Source organism: Salvelinus fontinalis, chromosome 16, assembly GCF_029448725.1.
Source record: "Salvelinus fontinalis isolate EN_2023a chromosome 16, ASM2944872v1, whole genome shotgun sequence".
Taxonomy (NCBI): domain Eukaryota; kingdom Metazoa; phylum Chordata; class Actinopteri; order Salmoniformes; family Salmonidae; genus Salvelinus; species Salvelinus fontinalis.
This window is the reverse complement of record NC_074680.1, coordinates 45,059,288-45,085,358: the sequence shown is the minus strand read 5'-3', so window position 1 is coordinate 45,085,358 and position 26,071 is coordinate 45,059,288. Positions and strand designations below refer to the sequence as shown.

General features: G+C 45.0%; 1 protein-coding gene across 1 annotated transcript in view; it reads right to left on the bottom strand.

The window, feature by feature from the left end:
• Positions 1-25,528, bottom strand: part of si:ch211-132f19.7 (adenylate cyclase type 8) — a 28,389-nt gene extending 2,861 nt beyond the window's left edge. The window contains 17 exon segments of the mRNA XM_055865528.1: positions 1,400-1,492; positions 1,819-1,965; positions 2,051-2,209; positions 2,528-2,591; positions 2,708-2,913; positions 3,036-3,131; positions 3,730-3,931; positions 4,459-4,559; positions 7,788-7,976; positions 8,499-8,898; positions 9,460-9,587; positions 9,760-9,871; positions 10,321-10,451; positions 12,750-12,899; positions 13,844-14,072; positions 19,808-20,053; positions 25,341-25,528. Coding sequence (XP_055721503.1) covers positions 1,400-1,492; positions 1,819-1,965; positions 2,051-2,209; positions 2,528-2,591; positions 2,708-2,913; positions 3,036-3,131; positions 3,730-3,931; positions 4,459-4,559; positions 7,788-7,976; positions 8,499-8,898; positions 9,460-9,587; positions 9,760-9,871; positions 10,321-10,451; positions 12,750-12,899; positions 13,844-14,072; positions 19,808-20,053; positions 25,341-25,453 — 2,766 coding nt within the window. The 5' untranslated portion in view covers positions 25,454-25,528.
• Between the last annotated feature and the right edge of the window lie 543 nt (positions 25,529-26,071).

The following is a 26,071-nucleotide window of genomic DNA, read 5'->3' as shown; positions in this document are numbered from 1 at the left end:
ATTCAAGAAGTAAACTGAAATTCTAATTCAATAATTGAAAAAAGGGCATTTATGTTCAATGTCTTTTCGATAAACTGAAAACTAAACTCTAATGTTGCATTTTAAATTCAATCACTTTGAACCCAACCCAAAGTAGCCCAGCCCAAAGTAACCCAACCCAACGTAACCCAACCCAACGTAACCCAACCCAACGTAACCCAACCCAATGTAACCCAACCCAACGGAGCCCAACCCAAAGTAACCCAACCCAAAGTAGCCCAACCCAACGGAGCCCAACCCAAAGGAGCCCAACCCAAAGTAGCCCAACCCAAAGTAACCCAACGTAACCCAACCCAAAGTAACCCAACCCAAAGTAACCCAACGTAACCCAACCCAAAGTAACCCAGCCCAAAGTAACCCAACCCAAAGTAACCCAACGTAACCCAACCCAAAGTAACCCAACCCCAAAGTAGCCCAACCCAAAGTAGCCCCACCCAAAGTAGCCCAACCCAAAGTAACCCAACCCAAAGTAGCCCAACCCAAAGTAGCCCAACCCAAAGTAGCCCAGCCCAAAGTAACCCAACGTAACCCAACCCAAAGTAACCCAGCCCAAAGTAACCCAACGTAACCCAACCCAAAGTAACCCAACCCAAAGTAACCCAGCCCAAAGTAACCCAAAGTAACCCAACCCAAAGTAGCCCAGCCCAAAGTAACCCAACCCAAAGTAGCCCAGCCCAAAGTAACCCAACCCAACGTAACCCAACCCAACGTAACCCAACCCAACGTAACCCAACCCAACGGAGCCCAACCCAAAGTAGCCCAACCCAACGGAGCCCAACCCAAAGGAGCCCAACCCAAAGTAACCCAACCCAAAGTAGCCCAACCCAAAGTAACCCAACCCAAAGTAGCCCAACCCAAAGTAACCCAACGTAACCCAACCCAAAGTAACCCAACGTAACCCAACCCAACGGAGCCCAACCCAAAGTAACCCAGCCCAAAGTAACCCAACCCAAAGTAACCCAACCCAAAGTAACCCAACGTAACCCAACCCAAAGTAACCCAACCCCAAAGTAGCCCAACCCAAAGTAGCCCAACCCAAAGTAGCCCAACCCAAAGTAACCCAACCCAAAGTAGCCCAACCCAAAGTAGCCCAACCCAAAGTAGCCCAGCCCAAAGTAACCCAACGTAACCCAACCCAAAGTAACCCAGCCCAAAGTAACCCAACGTAACCCAACCCAAAGTAACCCAACCCAAAGTAACCCAGCCCAAAGTAACCCAAAGTAACCCAACCCAAAGTAACCCAACCCAAAGGAGCCCAACCCAACGTAGCCCAACCCAAAGTAACCCAACCCAAAGTAACCCAACCCCAAAGTAGCCCAACCCCAAAGTAACCCAACTCTGAGACACTAAGAGGGCTGACCTGTTGATCAGGGGAGAGGCCAGAAGCAGCCATGTAACAGCTGCCAATGGTTTTGATTTTCTCAATGTCCTGGAAATATGTCTCATCTAATAACTAGATACAGAGAGAGACAGAGAGACAGAGAGAGAGACAGAGAGAGAGACAGAGAGAGAGAGAGACAGAGAGAGAGAGAGACAGAGAGAGAGAGAGACAGAGAGAGAGAGACAGAGAGAGAGAGAGACAGAGAGAGAGAGAGACAGAGAGAGAGAGAGACAGAGAGAGAGAGAGACAGAGAGAAGAGAGACAGAGAGAAGAGAGACAGAGAGAAGAGAGACAGCGAGAGAGAGAGAGAGAGAGAGAGAGGTGGATATTAGAAAACAAAGTAATTGTACGCTGGTAACATATCACAGGGAAATGGCGCGTGTAGATTTGTTTCTAACCTCGTCGAAGTCAGCTATGATCTCATTGAGAAGCCGGAGACACTCCACATCCTGATGGATCAACTCTTTCTGTTCATAGTAGTCTGTAAACCCGGGGATGGACGCAAACAACACCCCCACACGCTCATAGGACTGGGAGTACAGATCCTACACACACACACACACGTTAACATCAAGATGACCTGCTCTAGAACTGAAAACAGAGACCCAAACAAAACACACACACGCACACCTCATTGTGGCGGTCTCTCTCTAGGAAGTGCTGTGCGACGTGTGAAGGCAGAATGTTAAAGAGTAAACACTCATTATGTTCCCTCAGCTCCTTCATGTCCTCCACTTCCTGTCTGGCCTGCAGACGCCACAGGAAGTCCAGCCGCGCCGTCGCCTCCAACTGGACAGGAGGGGAACAACAACCCTCACATGCAGTAGGGTAGGTGAAGGGAGGGGTATGGAGGAGAGAGGAAGCGTAGGGAGGAGAGAAGAGGAGTGTAGAGGAAAGAAGAGGAGTAGGAAGAGAGAAGAGGAGTAGGGAGGAGAGAGGAGGAGTAGTAGGGAGGAGGGATGAAGAGTAGGGAGGAGAGAGTAGGTGTAGGGAGGAGAAGAGAGGAGGAGGAGAGAGGAGGGACGAGTAGGGAGGAGTAGCAGGGAGGAGAGAAGAGGCGTAGGGAGGAGAGAGGGAAGATAGAGGAGGAGAGAGCCCATGTCCTACCTGTCTACTGTTGTAAATTACAGCCACCACAAACATGGCCATGAGCAGGACACACACATCCTTCCTCCTCAGGTACTGCTGCCTACAAGGGACAGACACAACCAGACAGTCACCACACACACTACACACTACACACACACACACACACTACACACACACACTACACACTACACACTACACACACCCAGACGGTCACCAGTGTGTGTGTTTATTCAGTACCTGGTGTTTTCAGAGGTCTGGCGTATAAACAGTGTGTGGAAACTGACTTCTATTAGGTACGTGTAGACAGTTATGGCCAGAAGTAACACAGCTAGCTTCAGTAGACAGTGCAGCCTGAAGAACACAGCACACGACACCATGGCCACCACCCCACTGAAAACCAGGAACTACAGAAGACAGAGACAGAAATGGATCAAAAGCTTCTTGACCAATCTAAATGTGTAGTGTGTGTGTGTGTGTGTGTGTGTGTGTGTGTGTGTGTGTGTGTGTGTGTGTGTGTGTGTGTTACCTCAGGGTGTGTACAGATGTTGACAGGCCAGGACCAGGTGTGCTGCTGAGAGCTGCTTCTGTTGTTAGGGTCCATCTCAGACTCTACACACCACAGCTAGAACACACACACACACACACGCACATGCACACACACACACACACAATCAATCAAACTGCAGCTACTTCAAAACAAGTTTATAGTGCAGCAGAGAGGAAAACCTTCATGAAAGAACAGATCGGATAATGATTTGAAGGTACATAACATACTGGTCATTGTGTGTTATCGTTGAGGGTACATAACATATTGGTCATTGTGTGTTATCGTTGAGGGTACATAACATATTGGTCATTGTGTGTTATCGTTGAGGGTACATAACATACTGGTCATTGTGTGTTATCGTTGAGGGTACATAACATACTGGTCATTGTGTGTTATCGTTGAGGGTACATAACATATTGGTCATTGTGTGTTATCGTTGAGGGTACATAACATACTGGTCATTGTGTGTTATCGTTGAGGGTACATAACATACTGGTCATTGAGTGTTATCGTTGAGGGTACATAACATATTGGTCATTGTGTGTTATCGTTGAGGGTACATAATATATTGGTCATTGTGTGTTATCGTTGAGGGTACATAACATACTGGTCATTGAGTGTTATCGTTGAGGGTACATAATATATTGGTCATTGTGTATAACAATAGACTCACTATATCAGATGAGGCCACTCCAAAGTTGATGATAATGGCGGTGAGCGTGAGCAGTGTTCTGACAGTCTTGTTCTCGTTGATCCAGCAGCACAGGAACTGCAGCGCGAGAGGACTCTGTTTAAACTCTTCAGCTAGGACCACCACCAGCAGCAACACATACACACACACACACACTCCAAACTGGACCAGCATAGGACACAGTCTGAGAGGGGAGTGGGTGTGTGTGTCGGTCGATCGGAGAGATTGAGGATGGAGAGGGGAAGAGAGAAACAGGGAGGAGGAGGAGGAGAGGATCAGACGATGAAGAGAGAGAGAAACAGGGAGGAGAGGATCAGACGATGAAGAGAGAGAAACAGGGAGGAGGAGGAGGAGGAGGAGGAGAGGATCAGACGATGAAGAGAGAGAGAAACAGGGAGGAGGAGGAGGAGAGGATCAGACGATGAAGAGAGAGAAACAAGGAGGAGAGGATCAGACGATGAAGAGAGAGAGAAACAGGAAGGAGGAGGAGGAGGAGACGATCAGACGATGAAGAGAGAGAGAAACAAGGAGGAGGAGGAGGAGGAGACGATCAGACGATGAAGAGAGAGAGAAACAGGGAGGAGGAGGAGGAGAGGATCAGATGAAGAAGAGAGAGAGAAGCATGTGAGCGGTTGAGAAAGATTACTCTAAAGATCTTTAATAAATGAGGTAAAAGATAATATCATACTTCTAATGAAATAAAGAACACACCTTGTGGCGGGGACGAGGGTCTGTGCACCCATGAGGCAGAGGAGCATGATGAAGGAGCAGACCAGGTTTGACTTGAACATCTCATCACGCATCTGGGAAAACTAAGAAGAGAGATACATTCCTCATTTATACCACCCTGCATAAATTGGTAATCAAATTTGATCTTGATCTGACACAAATGATTGTATTCTTCTTGTCTATATTGAATACATCATTTAAACATTCACAGTGTAGGTTGGATACAGTATGTGAACTCCTAGGCTAATGACTTCTCCAAAAGCTAATTGGAGTCAGGAGTCAGCTAACCTGGAGTCCAATCAATGAGAAGAGATTGGAGATGTTGGTTAGAGCTGCCTTGCCCTATAAAAAACTCACAAAATTTGAGTTTGCTATTCACAAGAAGCATTGCCTGATGTGAACCATGCCTCAAACAAAAGACATCTCAGAAGACCTAAGATTAAGAATTGTTGACTTGCATAACGCTGGAAAGGGTTACAAATGTATCTCTAAAAGCCTTGATGTTCACCAGTCCACAGTAAGACAAAGTGTCTGTAAATGGAGAAAATTCAGCACTGTTGCTACTCTCCATAGGAGTGGCCGTCCTGCAAAGATGACTGCAAGAGCACAGCGCAGAATGCTCAATGAGGTTTAGAAGAATCCTAGAGTGTCAGCTAAAGACTTACAGAAATCTCTGGAACATGTTAACATCTCTGTTGACGAGTCTACGATACGTAAAACACTAAACAAGAATGGTATTCATGGGAGGACACCGCGGAAGAAGCAACTGCTGTCCACAAATAATAACATTGCTGCACGTCTGAAGTTTGCAAAAGTGCACCTGGATGTTCCACAGCGCTACTGGTAAAATACTCTGTGGACAGATGAAACTACAGTTGAGTTGTTTTGGAAGGAACACACAACACTATGTGGAGAGAAAAGGCACAGCACACCAACATCAAAACCTCATCCCAACAGTAAAGTTATAGATGGGGGAAAATGAATTCCCAAGTTTATCAAGACATTTTGCAGGAGAATGTAAGGCTATCTGTCTGCCAATTGAAGCTTAACAGAAGTTGGGTGATGCAACAGGACAACGACCCAAAACACAGAAGTAAATCAACAACAGAATGGCTTCAACAGAAGAAAATACGCCTTCTGGTGTGGCCCAGTCAGAGTCCTGACCTCAACCTGATTTAAAATGCTGTGGCATGACCTTGAGAGAGCAGTTCACACCAGACATCCCAAGAATATTGCTGAACTGAAACAGTTTTGTATAGATGAATGGTCCACAATTCCTCCTGACCGTTGTGCAGGTCTGATCCACAACTACAGGACATGTTTGGTTGAGGTTATTGCTGCCAAAGGAGGGTCAACCAGTTATTAAATTCAAGGGTTCACATACTTTTCCCACCCTGCACTGAGAATGTTTACACGGTGTGTTCAATAAAGACATGAAAACGTATAATTGTTTGTGTTATTAGTTTAAGCAGACTGTGTTTGTCTATTGTTGTGACCTAAATGACCTACCTTGTCCTCTGTGTGTGGTTCTGTTGCGGGCCCCTACCTTGTCCTCTGTGTGTGTTTCTGTTGCGGGCCCCTACCTTGTCCTCTGTGTGTGGTTCTGTTGCGGGCCCCTACCTTGTCCTCTGTGTGTGTTTCTGTTGCGGGCCCCTACCTTGTCCTCTGTGTGTGTTTCTGTTGCGGGCCCCTACCTTGTCCTCTGTGTGTGGTTCTGTTGTGGGCCCCTACCTTGTCCTCCGTGTGTGTTTCTGTTGCGGGCCCCTACCTTGTCCTCTGTGTGTGGTTCTGTTGCGGGCCCCTACCTTGCCCTCTGTATGTGCTTCTGTTGCGGGCCCCTACAGTGGTTCCCCCTTTAAAAGTTGCATCATAGTGCAGCAGACCTTGCGGGCTGCCGCAGAATTCTATGGCAAGTTATTTAATTGTCAGCCATTGTTACCTTTAATGCTAGTTAGTGCTAGTTTGACCACCTTTGAGAAGCATTTGATAGCCTTCAATAGTGTCTGTACTAGAGAATTTAAAACCGTTTTTTGTAAGAACATAGTATATGGGATTGATTTTGCTTAATTCATTTGATTAATATTATGTTTCTATTCCAAGAAAAACGACACCCTCAGGGTTACCGTCAGGATGGAACGGAAAATATGGAGCTGTACAACGTGACGGTCGGGAGCGGGCTACAGTACTAAAAGCATAACATTTCTACACCATAATTGTAGTCTAACCAATACCCAAACGGAGATTCAGTGAAAATAAAAATCTCATTGATTTATCAAGACCAGTCCCCGTGCTTGTCTCAGAGCAGTGTGAAACGGTGCTAAAATAGTTGCAGGCTACTGCTTCAAATCCTATTGCTTCTAACTTCAATATGCTCTTTAAATAAATAAGACCTACACCATTTTTAACAGCACATTACTCAACACTAGTGAAACTCATGTCTCCTACAGTATGTAAAAACTTTTTTTTTTCAATTACGTTTTTCAAGAAACCAAAAGCCAACTCATGGGTCTCCCGGTGGTGGCCGGTACGGGTATCGAACCGGCATCTGTAGTTTGCACTGCGATGCAGTGTCTTAGACCGCTACACAACGTATCCGATCGGGAGTAGGCTACAGTAAGAGCAAAATAATCCTAACATTTCCACACCCTAATTGCAGTCTACGTTTCTCTTAGAATAAAAACCTTAGTGGAACAACAGTTTTAGTAAGTAATACGGAAGTTGTGCACAATTATCAGTCCTATTTGGTTTATGTCGCCCATTCACTGTCAGTTAGAGACACATTAGCGCCTTTGGACCCAAAAGCACAATCAGTGGTCTAACTCCCCCTTGTGGTGGTCTGGAGAAATGAAGTAGTGACGCAGGGTACCGTACTACACCACACATTACCTCTAAGTCCTGCAGCGTAATCGCAAAACTTTTAGTGGAGAAACCACTGTACCCTTCCCTCTGTATGTGTTTCTGTTGTGGGCCCCTACCTTGTCCTCGATGTGTGTGTTTCTGTTGTAGGCCCCTACCTTGTCCTCTGTGTTTCTGTTGTAGGTCCCTACCTTGTCCTCTGTGTTTCTGTTGTAGGCCCCTACCTTGTCCTCTGTGTTTCTGTTGTAGGCCCCTACCTTGTCCTCTGTGTTTCTGTTGTAGGCCCCTACCTTGTCCTCTGTGTTTCTGTTGTAGGTCCCTACCTTGTCCTCTGTGTTTCTGTTGTGGGTCCTTACCTTGTCCTCTGTGTTTCTGTTGTAAGCCCCTACCTTGTCCTCTGTGTTTCTGTTGTAGGCCCCTACCTTGTCCTCTGTGTTTCTGTTGTAGGTCCCTACCTTGTCCTCGATGTGTGTGTCCTTGAACTCCTGTGTGAAGGTGGTGATGTGTTCCTTTCTCATGCGTTCGCTGCTCCGGACCTCGATGGCCCGGCGGATCCTCTTGTTGACTTCACGCGTCCCCGTCCGCTGAGCCGCCAGCTGGTTAGGTAACTGGGCCAGAGAGCCGTTGCTGAAGGTCGCCAGGATCTGGTCAGGGGTGAGAGGTTAGGGGTCAAAGGTTAGGTAACTGGTCCAGAGAGCCGTTGTTGAAGGTCGCCAGGATCTGGTCAGGGCCAGACAAAGAGGTTCTATAACTGACAATAGACTCTCTAACAATGAGAATAAATGTCAGCAAAGGCGGAAGGCAGGTGGGAGGAGGCGGGAAAATTCTAGCCAAAGAGCATCCAGGCACAAAATCGCTTTTCTCAAAGTTGCCAGGATGCCACATGCGTCCACGTACAGTATATCAGTACAGTCGCCATAAACGAAGAATGATAAAACTTCTATTTGATCAAATAAGCATCACGTAGCTTAATTAGCAATTAGAGTATATGTTGACCAAATTCGACACTCTCATTGTTCTCCATACCAACAATCCCCACTTCAAACTTCTTAGCTCTTAATTTTGGCACTGACAGATTTTGGGGTCGCACTCAGCCCTCTCGCTTCGTCTCTTCCTCTCTGAGGTAGAGGGTAAAGGTTAGGAGGCAGGGGTTAGAGGTCACCTACACAGTTCATTCCGATGATGTTTCCAAACGGCAGCTCAGTACTCCAGCCAGCATGAATTGTGTCATCTCGACTGGGCCGGCGAACCTTCTTGGCAGGAGCGTTCTCCATGGGCGTGTGGCGAATCAGGAACGTGTCGATTTTGTGTTTCCGTAGAAACTCGTTCCTCTCGTGGCCACGCCCCTCTTCCGTCTCGTAGACCCCGCCCAGACAGTCCAGCGTTGCCCGGGAGATGTGGATACGGCCCGGCACCCCTCCTACCTCCAGCATGTTAGCGATGTCTACATCCCAGGACCACACGTCAAACTGCCACTTCTGCAGCCCCAGCACCCCACACAGCACTGAGCCAGAGTGGACACCGATCCGCATGTCCACCTCGTGTTTCAGCTCCCTTCGTACATACCTACAGGTCAGCAAGGAGAGACAGACTGTTGAAAACCTAATCTACTAGGAACAATATATTATAACAATATGGATGATTTTTACAGATTAACGTTGGGGTGAAAAGTTTTGATCATGACTAGTATGTGTGTGTGTTTGTGTGTATACATAGTTATTTGTGTGTGTGTGTGTGTGTGTGTGTGTGTGTGTACATAGTTAGTAGTGTGTGTGATTGTGTGTTTGTGTGTATACATAGTTATTTGTGTGTGTGTGTGTGTATACATAGTTAGTAGTGTGTGTGATTGTGTGTGTGTGTGTGTGTGTGTGCGTGTGTGTGTGTGTGTGTGCGTGTGTGTGTATACATAGTTTTGTGTGTGTGTGTGTGTGTGTGTGTGTGTGTGTATACATAGTTATGTGTGTGTGTGTGTGTGTGTGTGTGTGTGTGTGTGCGTGTGTGTGTGTATACATAGTTATGTGTGTGTGTGTGTGTGTGTGTATACATAGATATTTGTGTGTGTGTGTGTGTGTGTATACATAGTTATGTGTGTGTGTGTGTGTGTGTGTGTGTGTGTGTGTATAGTACTTTATGGTGCTGATCATGGAGAGGCCCATCTCCACACAACAGCGAGCGTGAGCCGTCTCTGGCTCTGGGACTCCTGACACACAGTAGTAACAGTCCCCAAGGATCTTGATACGCATGCAGTGGTGCTCCTACACACACACACACACACACACACACACACACACACACACACACACACACACACACACACACACACACACACACACACACACACACACACACACACACAAAAAATGAAACATACTCTGATTGAATTTCATGAATTGCTGAGTCCAGGATAACATGACCACACAGTCTCACCTCAGCCAGGCGGTCGAAGCGTCCAAACAGCTCATTGAGTGTCCGGACCAATTCCTGAGCCGACAGGACCATGGACAGAGACGTGAAGCCTTTTATATCAGCAAACAGAATACTGCAGAGAAAGAGAGAAATATATTACACAGGGCAGACACAACACAGACTAGGTCTAGTACTGGAATGACAACAGCTTTCAATGGAGAAGCTACTTTTCAGTCCAGGACTTGAAAACCAGCTTCCTGGACCTGGATCAAGCCTGTGTGTTCTGTAGATACGTGTGTGTGTGCTGTAGATGTGTGTGTGTACTGTAGATGTGTGTGTGTGTGTGTGTGTGTGTGTGTGTGTGTGTGTGTGTGTGTGTGTGTGTGTGTGTGTGTGTGTGTGTGTGTGTGTGTGTGTGTGTACTGTAGATGTGTGTGTGTGTTCTGTAGACATGTGTGTGTGTGTGTGTGTGTGTGTGTGTGTGTGTGTGTGTGTGTGTGTGTGTGTGTGTGTGTGTGTGTGTGTGTGTGTGTGTGTGTGTGTGTGTGTGTGTGTGTACTGTAGATGTGTGTGTGTGTTTACCTGACGTCTTTGTACTGGTGAATATAAATCTTGTGGAACTGCTGTGACAACAGGTCATCATCCATGTTGGACATGTCAGCGATCATCTCCAAGGCAACGAACCGCGGAATGATAGAGTTCACCAAGCGCTCCTGAGGAGGACAGGTACCGTGTGACTCTCTCACACGCTTGGTAAACAACAGGTGTAGAGACTAACAGTGAAATGCTTACTAACGGGCCCTACCCAACAATCAGTCAGTCACCCTGTGATATTGTTTGTCTGTCTGTCAGTCACACGGTCTCTCTCCACCTGTCTCTCTCCACCTGTCTCTCTCCACCTGTCTCTCCACCTCTCTCTCTCCACCTCTCTCTCTCCACCTCTCTCTCTCCACCTGTCTCTCTCTACCTGTCTCTCTACCTGTCTCTCTACCTGTCTCTCTACCTGTCTCTCTCCACCTGTCTCTCTCTACCTGTCTCTCTACCTGTCTCTCCACCTGTCTCTCTCCACCTGTCTCTCTCCACCTCTCTCTCTCCACCTCTCTCTCTCCACCTCTCTCTCTCCACCTGTCTCTCTCTACCTGTCTCTCCACCTGTCTCTCTCCACCTGTCTCTCTCCACCTCTCTCTCTCCACCTGTCTCTCCACCTGTCTCTCTACCTGTCTCTCTCCACCTGTCTCTCTCCACCTGTCTCTCTCCACCTGTCTCTCTCCACCTCTCTCTCTCCACCTCTCTCTCTCCACCTCTCTCTCTCCACCTCTCTCTCTCCACCTGTCTCTCTCTACCTGTCTCTCTACCTGTCTCTCTCCACCTGTCTCTCTCCACCTCTCTCTCTCCACCTCTCTCTCTCCACCTCTCTCTCTCCACCTGTCTCTCTCTACCTGTCTCTCTACCTGTCTCTCTCCACCTGTCTCTCTCCACCTGTCTCTCTCCACCTGTCTCTCTCCACCTCTCTCTCTCCACCTGTCTCTCTCTACCTGTCTCTCTCTACCTGTCTCTCTACCTGTCTCTCCGACTGTCTCTCTCTACCTGTCTCTCTCTACCTGTCTCTCTCCACCTGTCTCTCTCCACCTGTCTCTCTCCACCTGTCTCTCTCCACCTCTCTCTCTCCACCTGTCTCTCTCCACCTGTCTCTCTCCACCTGTCTCTCTCCACCTGTCTCTCTCTACCTGTCTCTCCACCTGTCTCTCTCCACCTGTCTCTCTCCACCTGTCTCTCTCCACCTGTCTCTCTCTACCTGTCTCTCCACCTGTCTCTCCACCTGTCTCTCCACCTGTCTCTCTACCTGTCTCTCTACCTGTCTCTCTACCTGTCTCTCCACCTGTCTCTCCACCTGTCTCTCCACCTGTCTCTCCACCTGTCTCTCTACCTGTCTCTCTACCTCTCTCTCTACCTGTCTCTCTCTACCTGTCTCTCCACCTGTCTCTCCACCTGTCTCTCTCCACCTCTCTCTCTCCACCTCTCTCTCTCCACCTCTCTCTCTCCACCTCTCTCTCTCCACCTGTCTCTCCACCTGTCTCTCTCTACCTGTCTCTCTCCACCTGTCTCTCTACCTGTCTCTCTACCTGTCTCTCTACCTGTCTCTCCACCTGTCTCTCCACCTGTCTCTCCACCTGTCTCTCCACCTGTCTCTCTACCTGTCTCTCTACCTGTCTCTCCACCTGTCTCTCCACCTGTCTCTCTACCTGTCTCTCTACCTGTCTCTCTACCTGTCTCTCTACCTGTCTCTCTACCTGTCTCTCTACCTGTCTCTCTCCACCTGTCTCTCTCCACCTGTCTCTCTACCTGTCTCTCTACCTGTCTCTCTACCTGTCTCTCTACCTGTCTCTCTACCTGTCTCTCCACCTGTCTCTCCACCTGTCTCTCTACCTGTCTGTCTCTCTACCTGTCTGTCTCTCTACCTGTCTCTCCACCTGTCTGTCTCTCTACCTGTCTGTCTCTCTACCTGTCTCTCCACCTGTCTCTCTACCTGTCTCTCTACCTGTCTCTCTACCTGTCTCTCTACCTGTCTCTCCACCTGTCTCTCTACCTGTCTCTCCACCTGTCTCTCTCCACCTGTCTCTCTCTACCTGTCTGTCTCTCTACCTGTCTGTCTCCACCTGTCTGTCTCCACCTGTCTCTCTCCACCTGTCTCTCTCCACCTGTCTCTCTCCACCTGTCTGTCTCCACCTGTCTGTCTCCACCTGTCTCTCTCCACCTCTCTCTCCACCTGTCTCTCCACCTGTCTCTCTACCTGTCTCTCTACCTGTCTCTCTACCTGTCTCTCTACCTGTCTCTCTACCTGTCTCTCTCCACCTGTCTCTCTACCTGTCTCTCTACCTGTCTCTCTACCTGTCTCTCTACCTGTCTCTCCACCTGTCTCTCTCCACCTGTCTCTCCACCTGTCTCTCCACCTGTCTCTCTACCTGTCTCTCTACCTGTCTCTCTACCTGTCTCTCTACCTGTCTCTCTACCTGTCTCTGGTTCTCCCTCTCCAGGCGTACTCGTCCCTCAATGCAGCGTCGTGTCTCCAGGAAGGCTTGTCTCTGTGTGTGGTCTGACAGGTAGTGGATGAACAACCCTGCTGTGTTCATACCCAGGTACAACAAGCCCTTCGCCAGAACCTACACACACACACACACACGGTTAGTACACACTAAACACACCTGAGACCAAACACACACACACACACACACGGTTAGTACACACTAAACACACCTGAGACCAAACACACACACACACACACACACACGGTTAGTACACACTAAACACACCTGAGACCAAACACACACACACACACACACGGTTAGTACACACTAAACACACCTGAGACCAAACACACACACACACACACACGGTTAGTACACACTAAACACACCTGAGACCAAACACACACACACACACACACGGTTAGTACACACTAAACACACCTGAGACCAAACACACACACACACACACACACACACACACACACACACACACACACACACACACACACACACACACACACACACACACACACACACACACACACACACACACACACACACACACACACACACACACGGTTAGTACACACTAAACACACCTGAGACCAAACACACACACACACACACACACACACACACACACACACACACACACACACACACACACACACACACACACACACACACACACACGGTTAGTACACACTAAACACACCTGAGACCAAACACACACACACACACACACACACACACACACACACAGACACACACACACACACACACACACACACACACACACACGGTTAGTACACACTAAACACACCTGAGACCAAACACACACACACACACACACACACACACACACACACACACACACACGGTTAGTACACACTAAACACACCTGAGACCAAACACACACACACACACACACACACACACACACACACACACACACACACACACACACACTACTCCTCCTCCTGTGTGTGTGTGTAAGAGGAAAATGAGGAGGAGAAGCATGAAAGAGAGTCAGGAAGAGAGAGGAAGGCAGAGGGAGGGAGTCTGAGTTGACCTCTGACCTTTCTGTAGAGCGCGGTGTCGTCGTAGTGATGAACGGTTTCCACCAGGAGATGCAGCGTGGCGGTGAGCAGACCGGTGGAGAGGGACCAGAGCAAAGGGAGGGGCAGGAGGGTGTAGGTGGAGAACAGCGTGAAGAGGACGTACCAGGCCTGGTCCTTCTCCAACCCGCCCACCACACCTCCCAACACCTGCGCTGTCTGGGACAACCAGCTGGCTAGAGCCATGTACCTGGGACCACATACAGTTGAAGTCAGAAGTTTACATACACGTAGTTTGGAGTCAGTTAGGACATCTACTTTGTGCATGACAAGTAATTTACCAACAATTGTCTACAGACAGATTATTTCACTTATAATTCACTGTATCACAATTCCAGTGGGTCAGAAGTTTACATACACTAAGTTGACCGTGCTTTTCAACAGCTTGGAAAATTCCAGAAAATTATGTCATGGCTTTAGAAGCTTCTGATAGGCTAATTGACATAATTTGAGTCAATTGGAGGTGTACCTGTGGATGTATTTCAAGGCCTACCTTCAAACTCAGTGCCTCTTTGCTTGACATCATGGGAAAATAAAAATAAAATCAGCCAAAACCTCAGAAAAAGAATTGTAGACCTCCACAAGTCTGGTTCATCCTTGGGAGCAATTTCCAAACGCCTGAAGGTACCACGTTCATCTGTACAAACAATAGTATGCTAGTATAAACAACATGGGACCACGCAGCTGTCATACCGCTCAGGAAGGAGACGCGTTCTGTCTCCTAGAGATGAACGTACTTTTGTGCGAAAAGTGCAAATCAATCCCAGAACAACAGCAAAGGACCTTGTGAAGATGCTGGAGGAAACAGGTACGCAATTATCTATATCTACAGTAAAAACTAGACCTATATCGACATAACCTGGAAGGCCGCTCAGCAAGGAAGAAGCCACTGCTCCAAAACCACCATAAAAAAGCCAGACTACGGTTTGCAACTGCACAGAGGTACAAAGATCATGCTTTTTGGAGAAATGTCCTCTGGTCTGATGAAACAAAAATAGAACTGTTTGGCCATAATGACCATCGTCATGTTTGGAGGATAAAGGGGGAGGCTTGCAAGCCAAAGAACACCATCCCAACCGTGAAGCATGGGGTGGCAGCATCATGTTGTGGGGGTGCTTTGCTGCATGAGGGACTGGTGCACTTCACAAAATAGATGGCATCATGAAGACGGAAAATTATGTGGATATATTGAAGCAACATCTCACGACATCAGTCAGGAAGTTAAAGCTTGGTTGCAAATGGGTCTTCCAAATGGACAATGACCCCAAGCATACTTCCAAAGTTGTGGCAAAATGGCTTAAGGACAACAAAGTCAAGGTACTGGAGTGGCCATCACAAAGCCCAGACCTCAATCCTATAGAACAGGGGTGTCAAACTCATTCCACGGAGGGCCTAGTGTCTGCAGGTTTTTGGTTTTTCCTTTCAATAAAGCCCTAGACAACCAGGTGTGGGGAGTCCCTAACTAATTAGTGATGTTAATTCATCAATCAAGTACAAGGGAGGAGCGAAAACCTGCAGACACTCGGCCCTCCGTGGAATGAGTTTGACACCTGTGCTATAGAACATTTGTGGGCAGAACTGAAAAAGCGTGTGTGAGCAAGGAGGCCTACAAACCTGACTCAGTTACACCAGCTCTGTCAGGAGGAATGGGTCAAAATTCACCCAACTTCTTGTGGTAAGGTTGTGGAAGGCTACCCAAAACGTTTAACCCAAGTTAAACAATTTGAAGGCAATGCTACCAAATACTAATTGAGTGTATGTAAACTTCTGACCCACTGGGAATGTGATAAAAGAAACAAAAGCTGAAACAAATCAATCTCTCTACTATTATTCTGTCATTTCATATTCTTAAAATAAAGTGGTGATCCTAACTGACCTAAGACAGGGAATTTTTACTAGGATTAACCTGTTGGGGATGGGGGCGCTGTTTAGACTATTTATGCTAATGTGGCTAATTTTTTAAACGGCTTCCCACAAAATCCTTGATCGTACAATATGCATATTATTATTATTATTGGATAGAAAACAGTCTATAGTTTCTATAGGAGTTGAAATTTTGTCTCTAAGTGGAACAGAGCCCATTCTACAGCAATTTCCCTGACATGGAGTCAGATTTGAGAAACGTTGGCCACTTTTCTGAAGTCATTTAAACGGGCACTGTCGTTGCTATGACTATACGGACACTTCTTACGTCTTCCCCTGGATGCCCTTACGTGATGACGATTCCAACGGGCTCGATTGCTCGTTCACAGGCCCTACAAATGAAAAAAACCTTTAGCTAGCAAGTCTTTTCTTGCTGCGTAACGCGCGTGGAAGACACCGACCCTCTCCTGTTCCAAGCGTTAGTTTAGCCTGTTATATTTCTCCGGTCATCTTTTCACTCGTTATAGGAGTTACAAACATCACAAAGTAGTTAATTTAAAGCGTTTTATAGCAATTTATATCCGTTTAGTGCGATTTTGGGACATTTATTTTTGCAACGATGTGAAAAGTTGGGAACGCTTTTCAGTTCATCCCGAACGTAGTTGACATTTCCACATGGCAAGAGGACAGCTTTCCACCAAAAGACGATTTCTCCCAAGAAAGGATCCTTTGCCCAAGATACTGATGGAAGAACAGCTCAAGGTAGGACATTTTTATTATGATAAATCGTGTTTCTGTCGAAACATTTTAGTGGCTTAGGACGCCATGTTTTTTGACGTAGCTTCGCTTGGCGCAAACTGTATTGAAAAGTAAGGATAAATTAAAAAATGTAATAACGCAATTGTATTAAGAATTAAATTGTCTATCAATCCCTGTCCACCCTATATTTTTTAGTCACGTTTATGAGTATTTATGTATAAGAGTAGATCACTGTCTAAGTGGCGCAAGGACAAATTCTGACCAGCCGAGTTACATTTCACATTGTCTAACCATGATTTTGGTGGCGAAATATAAACATTTTCGATCAAACTGTATATGCATGTTGTAATGTGATGTTACAGGAGTGTCATCGGAAGAATTCTGAGAAGGTTAGTGAAAAAATTAATATCTTTTGGCGATGTTGACTTTTATCGCTCACTTTGGCTAGAATCAATGCTGGGCTGCTAATTGCTATGTGCTAAGCTAATATAACGATTTATTGTGTTTTCGCTGTAAGACACTTAGAAAATCTGAAATATTGTCTGTATTCACAGGATCTGTGTCTTTCGATTCGTGTATGCTGTGTATTTTTACGAAATGTTTGATGATTAGTAGTTAGGTAAACACGTTGCTCATTGTAATTATTCTAGTCCATTTGTGATGGTGGGTGCAATTGTAAACTATGCCATATACCTGAAATATGCACTTTTTTCTAACAAAACCTATCCCATACCATAAATATGTTATCAGACTGTCATCTAATGAGTTTTTTTGTTGGTTAGGGGCTATAAATATCTTAGTTTAGCCGAATTGGTGATGGCTACTGGTGTTGGTGGACAAATAAAAGATGGTGGATTATGCTAATGTGTTTTTAGGTAATAGATGTACATCTTTACATATTGTGTCTTCCCTGTAAAACATTTTAAAAATCGGAAATGTTGACTGGATTCATAAGATCTGTGTCTTTCATTAGCTGTATTGGACTTTAATGTGTGAAAGTTAAATATTTTAAAAAAATATTTTTTTTGAATTTCGCGGCACTGGTTTTTCAGTGGGGGGGGGGGGGGTGTGCCGCTAGCGCCACGCTGATCCTAGACAGGTTAAATGTCAGGAATTGTGAAAGTCTGAGAATAAATGTATTTGGCTGTATGTAAACTTCCGACTTCAACTGTACCATACATACAGTGCCTTGCAAAAGTATTTGAGTAAATGAGATGTTCGACGAGCAGTGTCCTCATACTTTTGGTTATGTGGTGTAAATTGTCTGTGACTTAACACAAAAGTATTCACCCCCTGGCATTTTTCCTATTTTGTTATATTACAACCTGTCATTTAAAGTGATTTTTATTTGGATTTCATCTAATGGACAAACACAAAATAGTCAAAATTGTTGAAGTGAAATAAAAAATACAAAAAATGTTTAAGTGATGAAGCCCCTAAATAAGATCTGGTGCAACCAATTACCAAATGCCACAAAATTGGTTAAATAAAGTCCACAGAGTCTACAATACCACTAAGCAAGGGGACACCACCAAGCAAGCGGCACTATGAAGACCAAGGAGCTCTCCAAACAGGTCAGGGACAAAGCTGTGGAGAAGTACAGATCAGGGTTGGATTATAAAAAAATATCTGAAACTTTGAACATCCCATGGAGCACCATTAAATCCATTATTAAAAAATGGAAAGATATAGCACCACAGCAAACCTGCCAAGAGAGGACCGCCCACCAAAACTCACAGACCAGGCATTAATCAGAGAGGCAACGGAGAGACCAAAGATAACCCTGAAGGAGCTGCAAAGCTCCACAGCGGAGATTGGAGTATCTGTCCATGGGATCAGTTTAAGCCGTACAATCCACAGAGCTGGGCTTTACGGAAGAGTGGCCAGAAAAAAAGCCATTGCTTAAAGAAAAAAATGCCAAAAGACATGATTCCCCAATCATATGGAAGAAGGTACTCTCGTCAGATGAGACTAAAATTGATATTTTTAGCCATCAAGGAAAAGGCTATGTCTGGCGCAAACCCAACACCTCTCATCACCCCGAGAACACCATCCCCACAGTGAAGCATTGTGGTGGCAGCATCATGCTGTGGGGATGTTTTTCATCTGCAGGGACTGGGAAACTGGTCAGAATTGAAGGAATGATGAATGGCGCTAAATACAGGGAGATTCTTGAGGGAAACTTGTTTTAGTCTTCCAGAGATTTGAGACTGGATTCACCTTCCAGCAGGACAATGACCCTAGGAATACTGCTAAAGCAACACTCTAACGGTTTAAGGGGAAACATTTAAATGTCTTGGAATGGCCTAGTCAAAGCCCAGACCACAATCCAATTGAGAATCTGTGGTATGACTTAAAGACTGCTGTACACCAGCGGAACCCATCCTACTTTAAGGAGCTGGAGCAGTTTTGCCTTGAAGAATGGGCAAAAATCCCAGTGGCTAGATGTGCCAAGCTTATAGAGACATACCCCAAGAGACTTGGTGGCTCTACAAAGTATTGACTTTGGGGGGGGGGGGTGAATAGTTACGCACACTCAGTTTTTTTGTCTTATTTCTTGTTTGTTTCACAATAAAACATATTTTACATCTTCAAAGTGGTAGGCATGTTGTGTAAATCAAATGATGCAAACCTCCCAAAAAATCTATTTTAATTCCAGGTTGTAAGGCAACAATATAAGAAAAATGCCAAGGGGGTTGAATACTTTCGCAAGCCACTGTACATACATACATGAACACAAAGCATGGTTGCAAAATCACATTTTCCCAACATTCAAAAGAGATCCCAACAGATCCATATATTTAGAGAGTTGGGACATTGAGCTTAAAATTATGCATTTATATGACACTACAACATTCTATTGCAGCCATGTTGTCTCCTCATTAACATGACACTACAACATTCTGTGGCAGCCATGTTGGCTCCTCATTAACATGACACTACAACATTCTATGGCAGCCATGTTGGCTCCTCATTAACATGACACTACAACATTCTATGACAGCCATGTTGGCTCCTCATTAACATGACACTACAACATTCTATGCCAGCCATGTTGGCTCCTCATTAACATGACACTACAACATGCTATGGCAGCCATGTTGGCTCCTCATTAACATGACACTACAACATGCTATGGCAGCCATGTTGGCTCCTCATTAACATGACACTACAACATTCTATGGCAGCCATGTTGGCTCCTCATTAACATGACATGGGGAATATTTAAACAATGCTATGTAACTGAATATCTGGAATTAGAACAATACTGGAGTAGACGACCATCCTAAACACCTGTCGCACCTCAACCACTCTGGCGATGACATCATCCCCTTAGAACAGAGCACCAGCACGCAGAGTCCAGCCCCCAGAGCGATGAACAGGCCGACCAGCCAACCATTGGCTGTGTCCAGGCTCTGAGGCCCCGCCCATAGGGTCAGACCCAGGATGTGTAGTTTGGTGATGATGTCGATAACATTAGTGAAAACCAGAGAGGTTATCCTCTGGCTTGATGCATGCTGCTGGTACAACTTCTCCAGGTCGGGAGACCTACACACACACAGACAAACGTAAGTAGGCACACATCAAACAAATCATCATACAATCGAATCCACCGGCTCTGACGCTCGTCCGATTTGGCAGGGCTTGCAAAACTATCACAGACTACAAAAGGGAAACCCAGCCCTGAACTGTCCAGCCTACCAGACGAGCTAAACACCTTCTATGCGCGATCCGAGGCTAGCAACACTGAACCATGCATTAGAGCACCAGTTGTTCCGGACGGCTGTGTGAGAAAGGCTATAACGTAACAATATGTGTGAAAAGTCAAGGGGTCTGAATACTTTCCGAATGTACTGTACATACCTACCTCACACTCCTGCACATATAATCGGTACTGGTACACTGTGTATATAGCCATCTCATTGTGTATCTAATCCTTGTGTTATTTTTTCTATTTGTTGTGACAAGGGCCCACGAGGAGGCCATGCGCAATGGGGGTAATTTACAATTACACATTAAAACGGGATCCAGGGCCACCCGTCCCGCCCTTGAGTGTGTTACAAGAGCCACTGGAATGTGCTTCATTATATGACGGGGCCATAAAGGCCACCAGAGACCAAAGCTCATCTGTTCACCCTGTTTCTTTAAAGACCCCCGAGTTGCCCACCTGGGAAGAGAACGAGATAAAAGGCAGAGTCAAAAACATCTCTGTGTGAACAAAGAGATAAAAGGCAGCCAGGACACATTGACGATGTTTCTTATTAAACTGAAAAGCTCACAACATCTTCTGGTTTTGAACCCAATATACATTGTGATATTTTTCCTCTGTTTTTAAGAAAGTATAATATGTATTTCACGATAACATAAAATCTATTTTATTCAAGTCATGTTTAGAATCTATGGATTGCTTGTTTCCTTTGAAGATTGTGAAATTATTCTCTGTACAGGAAAAAAAAAATCTGAACACTTATGAGGAAATCTCAGGTTTATCTCATATAGGTTTGTCTCATATAGGTTTATCTCATACAGGTTATAGGTTTATCTCATATAAGTTTATCTCATACAGGTTCATCTCATACAGGTTTATCTCATACAGGCTATAGGTTTATCTCATACAGGTTTATCTCATATAGGTTAATCTCATACAGGTTTATCTCATATAGGTTAATCTCATACAGGTTTATCTCATACAGGTTTATCTCATATAGGTTATAGGTTTATCTCATATAAGTTTATCTCATACAGGTTTATCTCATACAGGTTATAGGTTTATCTCATACAGGTTTATCTCATATAGGTTAATCTCATACAGGTTTATCTCATATAGGTTAATCTCATACAGGTTTTTCTCATACAGGTTTATCTCATTTGGTTATAGGTTTATCTCATATAGGTTTATCTCATACAGGTTTATCTCATATAGGTTATAGGTTTATCTCATATAGGTTATAGGTTTATCACATATAGGTTATAGGTTTATCTCATATAGGTTTATCTCATACAGGTTAATCTCATACAGGTTTATCTCATATAGGTTATAGGTTTATCTCATACAGGTTTATCTCATATAAGTTTATATCATATAGGTTATAGGTTTATCTCATACAGGTTTATATCATACAGGTTTATCTCATACAGGTTATAGGTTTATCTCATACAGGTTTATCTCATACAGGTTTATCTCATATAGGTTTATCTCATATAGGTTTACCTCATACAGGTTTACCTCATACAGGTTTATCTCTTACAGGTTTATCTCATACAGGTTTATCTCATATAGGTTTATCTCATATAGGTTATAGGTTTATCTCATATAGGTTTATCTCATACAGGTTTATCTCATATAGGTTATAGGTTTATCTCATACAGGTTTATATCATACAGGTTTATCTCATACAGGTTATAGGTTTATCTCATACAGGTTTATCTCATACAGGTTTATCTCATATAGGTTTATCTCATATAGGTTATAGGTTTATCTCATACAGGTTTATCTCATACAGGTTTATCTCATACAGGTTTATCTCATATAGGTTTATCTCATACAGGTTTATCTCATACAGGTTTATCTCATACAGTTTTATCTCATACAGGTTTATCTCATATAGGTTTATCTCATACAGGTTTATCTCATATAGGTGCATCTCATACAGGTTTATCTCATACAGGTTTATCTCATACAGGTTTATCTCATATGAACATTAAATCAACAGGGCGTTCCCAATGTCACACTGTCCAGCCATTAGAGCCCGCCTTCTGTGAGTTTCCCTATAAATTAGAGAATTTACTAAACAGGAATTAGAGGGAGTGTCACGTTCCTGACCTGTTTTCTGTTGTTTTGTTTGTGTTTGACGGTCAGGGCGTGAGTTTGGGTGGGTAGTCTATGTTATGTGTTTCTATGTTGGTTTAAAGGGTGACCTGATATGGCTCTCAATTAGAGGCAGGTGGTTTTCATTTCCTCTGATTGAGAGTCATATTAAGGTAGGTGTTTTCACTTTGATTGTTGTGGGTGGTTGTTTCCTGTGTCAGTGTTTGTTGCACCATACGGGACTGTATCGTGAGTTCGTTTTGTTTGTAGTCAGTTCTTGTTTGTTCGTTCTTTGTTACGTGTAAGTTCGTAGTCCAGGTCTGTCTACTTCGTTTGTTGTTTTGGTATTTGTTCAAGAGTTTTCCGTCTTCGTCTGGTTCCTTGTAATAAATAATATGTATAACTCCAACGCTGCATTTTGGTCTAATCCTTGCTACTCCTTTTCGGATGAAGAGAAAGAGGAGATCCGTTACAGGGAGGAGAATCAAAGGAGTTCAAATTCCACTAGGCGAGGCCATGCCTCGAGCATGGCGCTTGCAACGCCAGGGTTGTGGGTTCAATTCCCACGGGGGGACCAGGGTTCAATTCCCATGGGGGGACCAGGATGAATATGTATGAACTTTCCAATTTGTAAGTCGCTCTGGATAAGAGCGTCTGCTAAATGACTTAAATGTAAAATGTAAATGTATGCCCATTGGACGAATGATCCCATCTCCTTGGAAACGCAGTTTAAAACTCAGCCGAGAGACAGACAGGAGAATGGGAAAAGACCGGTCTAAGTTGGGTCCCCAACTACACAGACGTATGGAAAATGTAATCGACTTGGGAGGAGAAAGAGACTTGTCTTGCAGGAGGGAGAGAGGCGAGTATCTTGGACTGAAACAGAGAGGCGAGTATCTTGGACTGAAACAGAGAGGCGAGTATCTTGGACTGAAACAGAGAGGCGAGTATCTTGGACTGAAACAGAGAGGCGAGTATCTTGGACTGAAACAGAGAGGCGAGTATCTTGGACTGAAACAGAGAGGCGAGTATCTTGGACTGAAACAGAGAGGCGAGTATCTTGGACTGAAACAGAGAGGCGAGTATCTTGGACTGAAACAGAGAGGCGAGTATCTTGGACTGAAACAGAGAGGCGAGTATCTTGGACTGAAACAGAGAGGCGAGTATCTTGGACTGAAACAGAGAGGCGAGTATCTTGGACTGAAACAGAGAGGCGAGTATCTTGGACTGAAACAGAGAGGCGAGTATCTTGGACTGAAACAGAGAGGCGAGTATCTTGGACTGAAACAGAGAGGCGAGTATCTTGGACTGAAACAGAGAGGCGAGTATCTTGGACTGAAACAGAGAGGCGAGTATCTTGGACTGAAACAGAGAGGCGAGTATCTTGGACTGAAACAGAGAGGCGAGTATCTTGGAAAATCTTGGACTGAAACTGAACTTTAGTAAATGACCTCTGAACTCAGAGAGACACGTCTTCCTCACCGAGATGAAACACTGACAAGGTACGAAGAAAAATGGACAGCCACTTTGCTGAAGAATCAACGGCCCACAAGAGGTGGGGTCTTGGACAACTTTATACTGTGTGCTGCAACACAAAGCTGACTGCACCAATAGATGGTCTGACTGCACCAATAGATTGTCTGACTGCACCAATAGATGGTCTGACTGCACCAATAGATGGTCTGACTGCACCAATAGATGGTCTGACTGCACCAATAGATGGTCTGACTGCACCAATAGATGGTCTGACTGCACCAATAGATGGTCTGACTGCACCAATAGATGGTCTGACTACACCAATAGATGGTCTGACTACACCAATAGATGGTCTGACTGCACCAATAGATGGTCTGACTGCACCACTAGATGGTCTGACTGCACCAATAGATGGTAACGACACGGGTTGAAGGGGAGAAGAGCGAGAGAGAAAGAGGAGAGAGACATCCTGACCAGTGACTCAGTAAATATGGCAGCATTCTCTGTGTTTCATCCTTGACTATTCAGCATCGCTAAATTATAATCTTAATAGATCCATAATCGTATTTATTTATATTGTGTGTTTTTTGGCATAATAATAAATCCTATAATAAATAAATACGTTTTCCCTTGTTTTGACAATTAAAGACCTTACGTTATCCTTTAACATTGTTGATATGAGACTTGATGAACGGAGGCTAAACTATTAGAGTTTCAAGTTAATTGTACTCCTTGAATACAAAATTATTATTGGTGCCCGTATACAATGTTATACTATTTGAAATAGTAGGCAGATTAACCAATTATTAGACCACTAAAGTCCCTACATATCTTGTTTTCTTTCTGCATTGTTGAGAAAGAGAGAGATACACACAGAGAGGGAGACACAGAGAGAGAGAGAAAAACAGAAAGAGAGACAGAGAGAGAGACAGAGAGAGAGAGAGACAGAGAGAAAGAGAGACAAAGAGAGAGAGAGACAGAGAGAGACAAAGAGAGAGAGAGAGAGAGAGAGAGAGAGACAGAGAGACAGAGAAAGAGAGAGAGAGAGGAGAGAGAGAGAGAGAAAGGAGAGAGAGAGAGAGACAGAGAAAGAGAGAGAGAGAGAGAGAGAGAGAGAGAGAGAGAGAGAGAGAGAGAGAGAGAGAGAGAGAGAGAGAGAGAGAGAGAGAGAGAGAGAGAGAGAGAGAGAGAGAGAGAGAGAGAGAGAGAGAGAGACAGAGAGAGAGAGACAGAGAAAGAGAGAGAGAGAGAGAGAGAGAGAGAGAGAGAGAGAGAGAGAGAGAGAGAGAGAGAGAGAGAGAGAGAGAGAGAGAGAGAAAATATCACAGGGTGTTTGTCTGATTGTTGGAAGGGCCCGTTCGTAAGCATTTCACCTGTTGTTTAACAAGCATGTGACAAATACAATTTAATTTTGTTTGACAAACACACACGAACGCACACACACACACACCTTAGTGTACCTGCGTACATGCGTGTGTGTGTGTCCTACCTGAAGGTGTGAGTGTATTTCCTACTAGAAAGTTTGTGTGTGTGTGTGATCGCGTGTCTTACTTGAAGGTGTGATGAAGGGCAGGCAGGAAGACCCCTCTGACTGTAGACCCCCAGGAAACAAAGTAGTCAGCGTCACTGAGGGAGTCGCTGCTCTTCTGGGTCACCGTGGACATCCGGTCCTGATTGGCTGGGTGGATACGAGCTACAGACGAACGCCGCTTATGTCCACCCCGAGACGCCTTGTTGCGGATCTGCCTGTTGATCAATCACTATATGATTATATGTATATTATAAGTAAGTACATAATAAATATTATATACTGTATATATATATATAAGTATTTCCTGAACGTGCTTCCTCCAAGTATATGAAACGCATGAGACACACAGTATATTGTATAAAAACTCGTCAAAAGAAGAAACGTCCTCTCACTGTCAACTGCGTTTATTTTCAGCAAAACTTAACATGTGTAAATATGTGTATGAACATAACAAGATTCAACAACTGAGACATAAACTGAACAAGTTCCAAAGACATGTGACTAACAGAAATGGAATAATGTGTCCCTGAACAAAGGGGGGGGTTAAAATCAAAGGAACAGTCAGTATCTGGTGTGGCCACCAGCTGCATTAAGTACTGCAGTGCATCTCCTCCTCATGCACTCCACCAGATTTGCCAGTTCTTGCTGTGAGATGTTACCCCACTCTTCCACCAAGGCACCTGCAAGTTCCCAGATATTTCTGGGGGGAATGGCCCTAGCCCTCACTCTCCGATCCAACAGGTCCCAGACG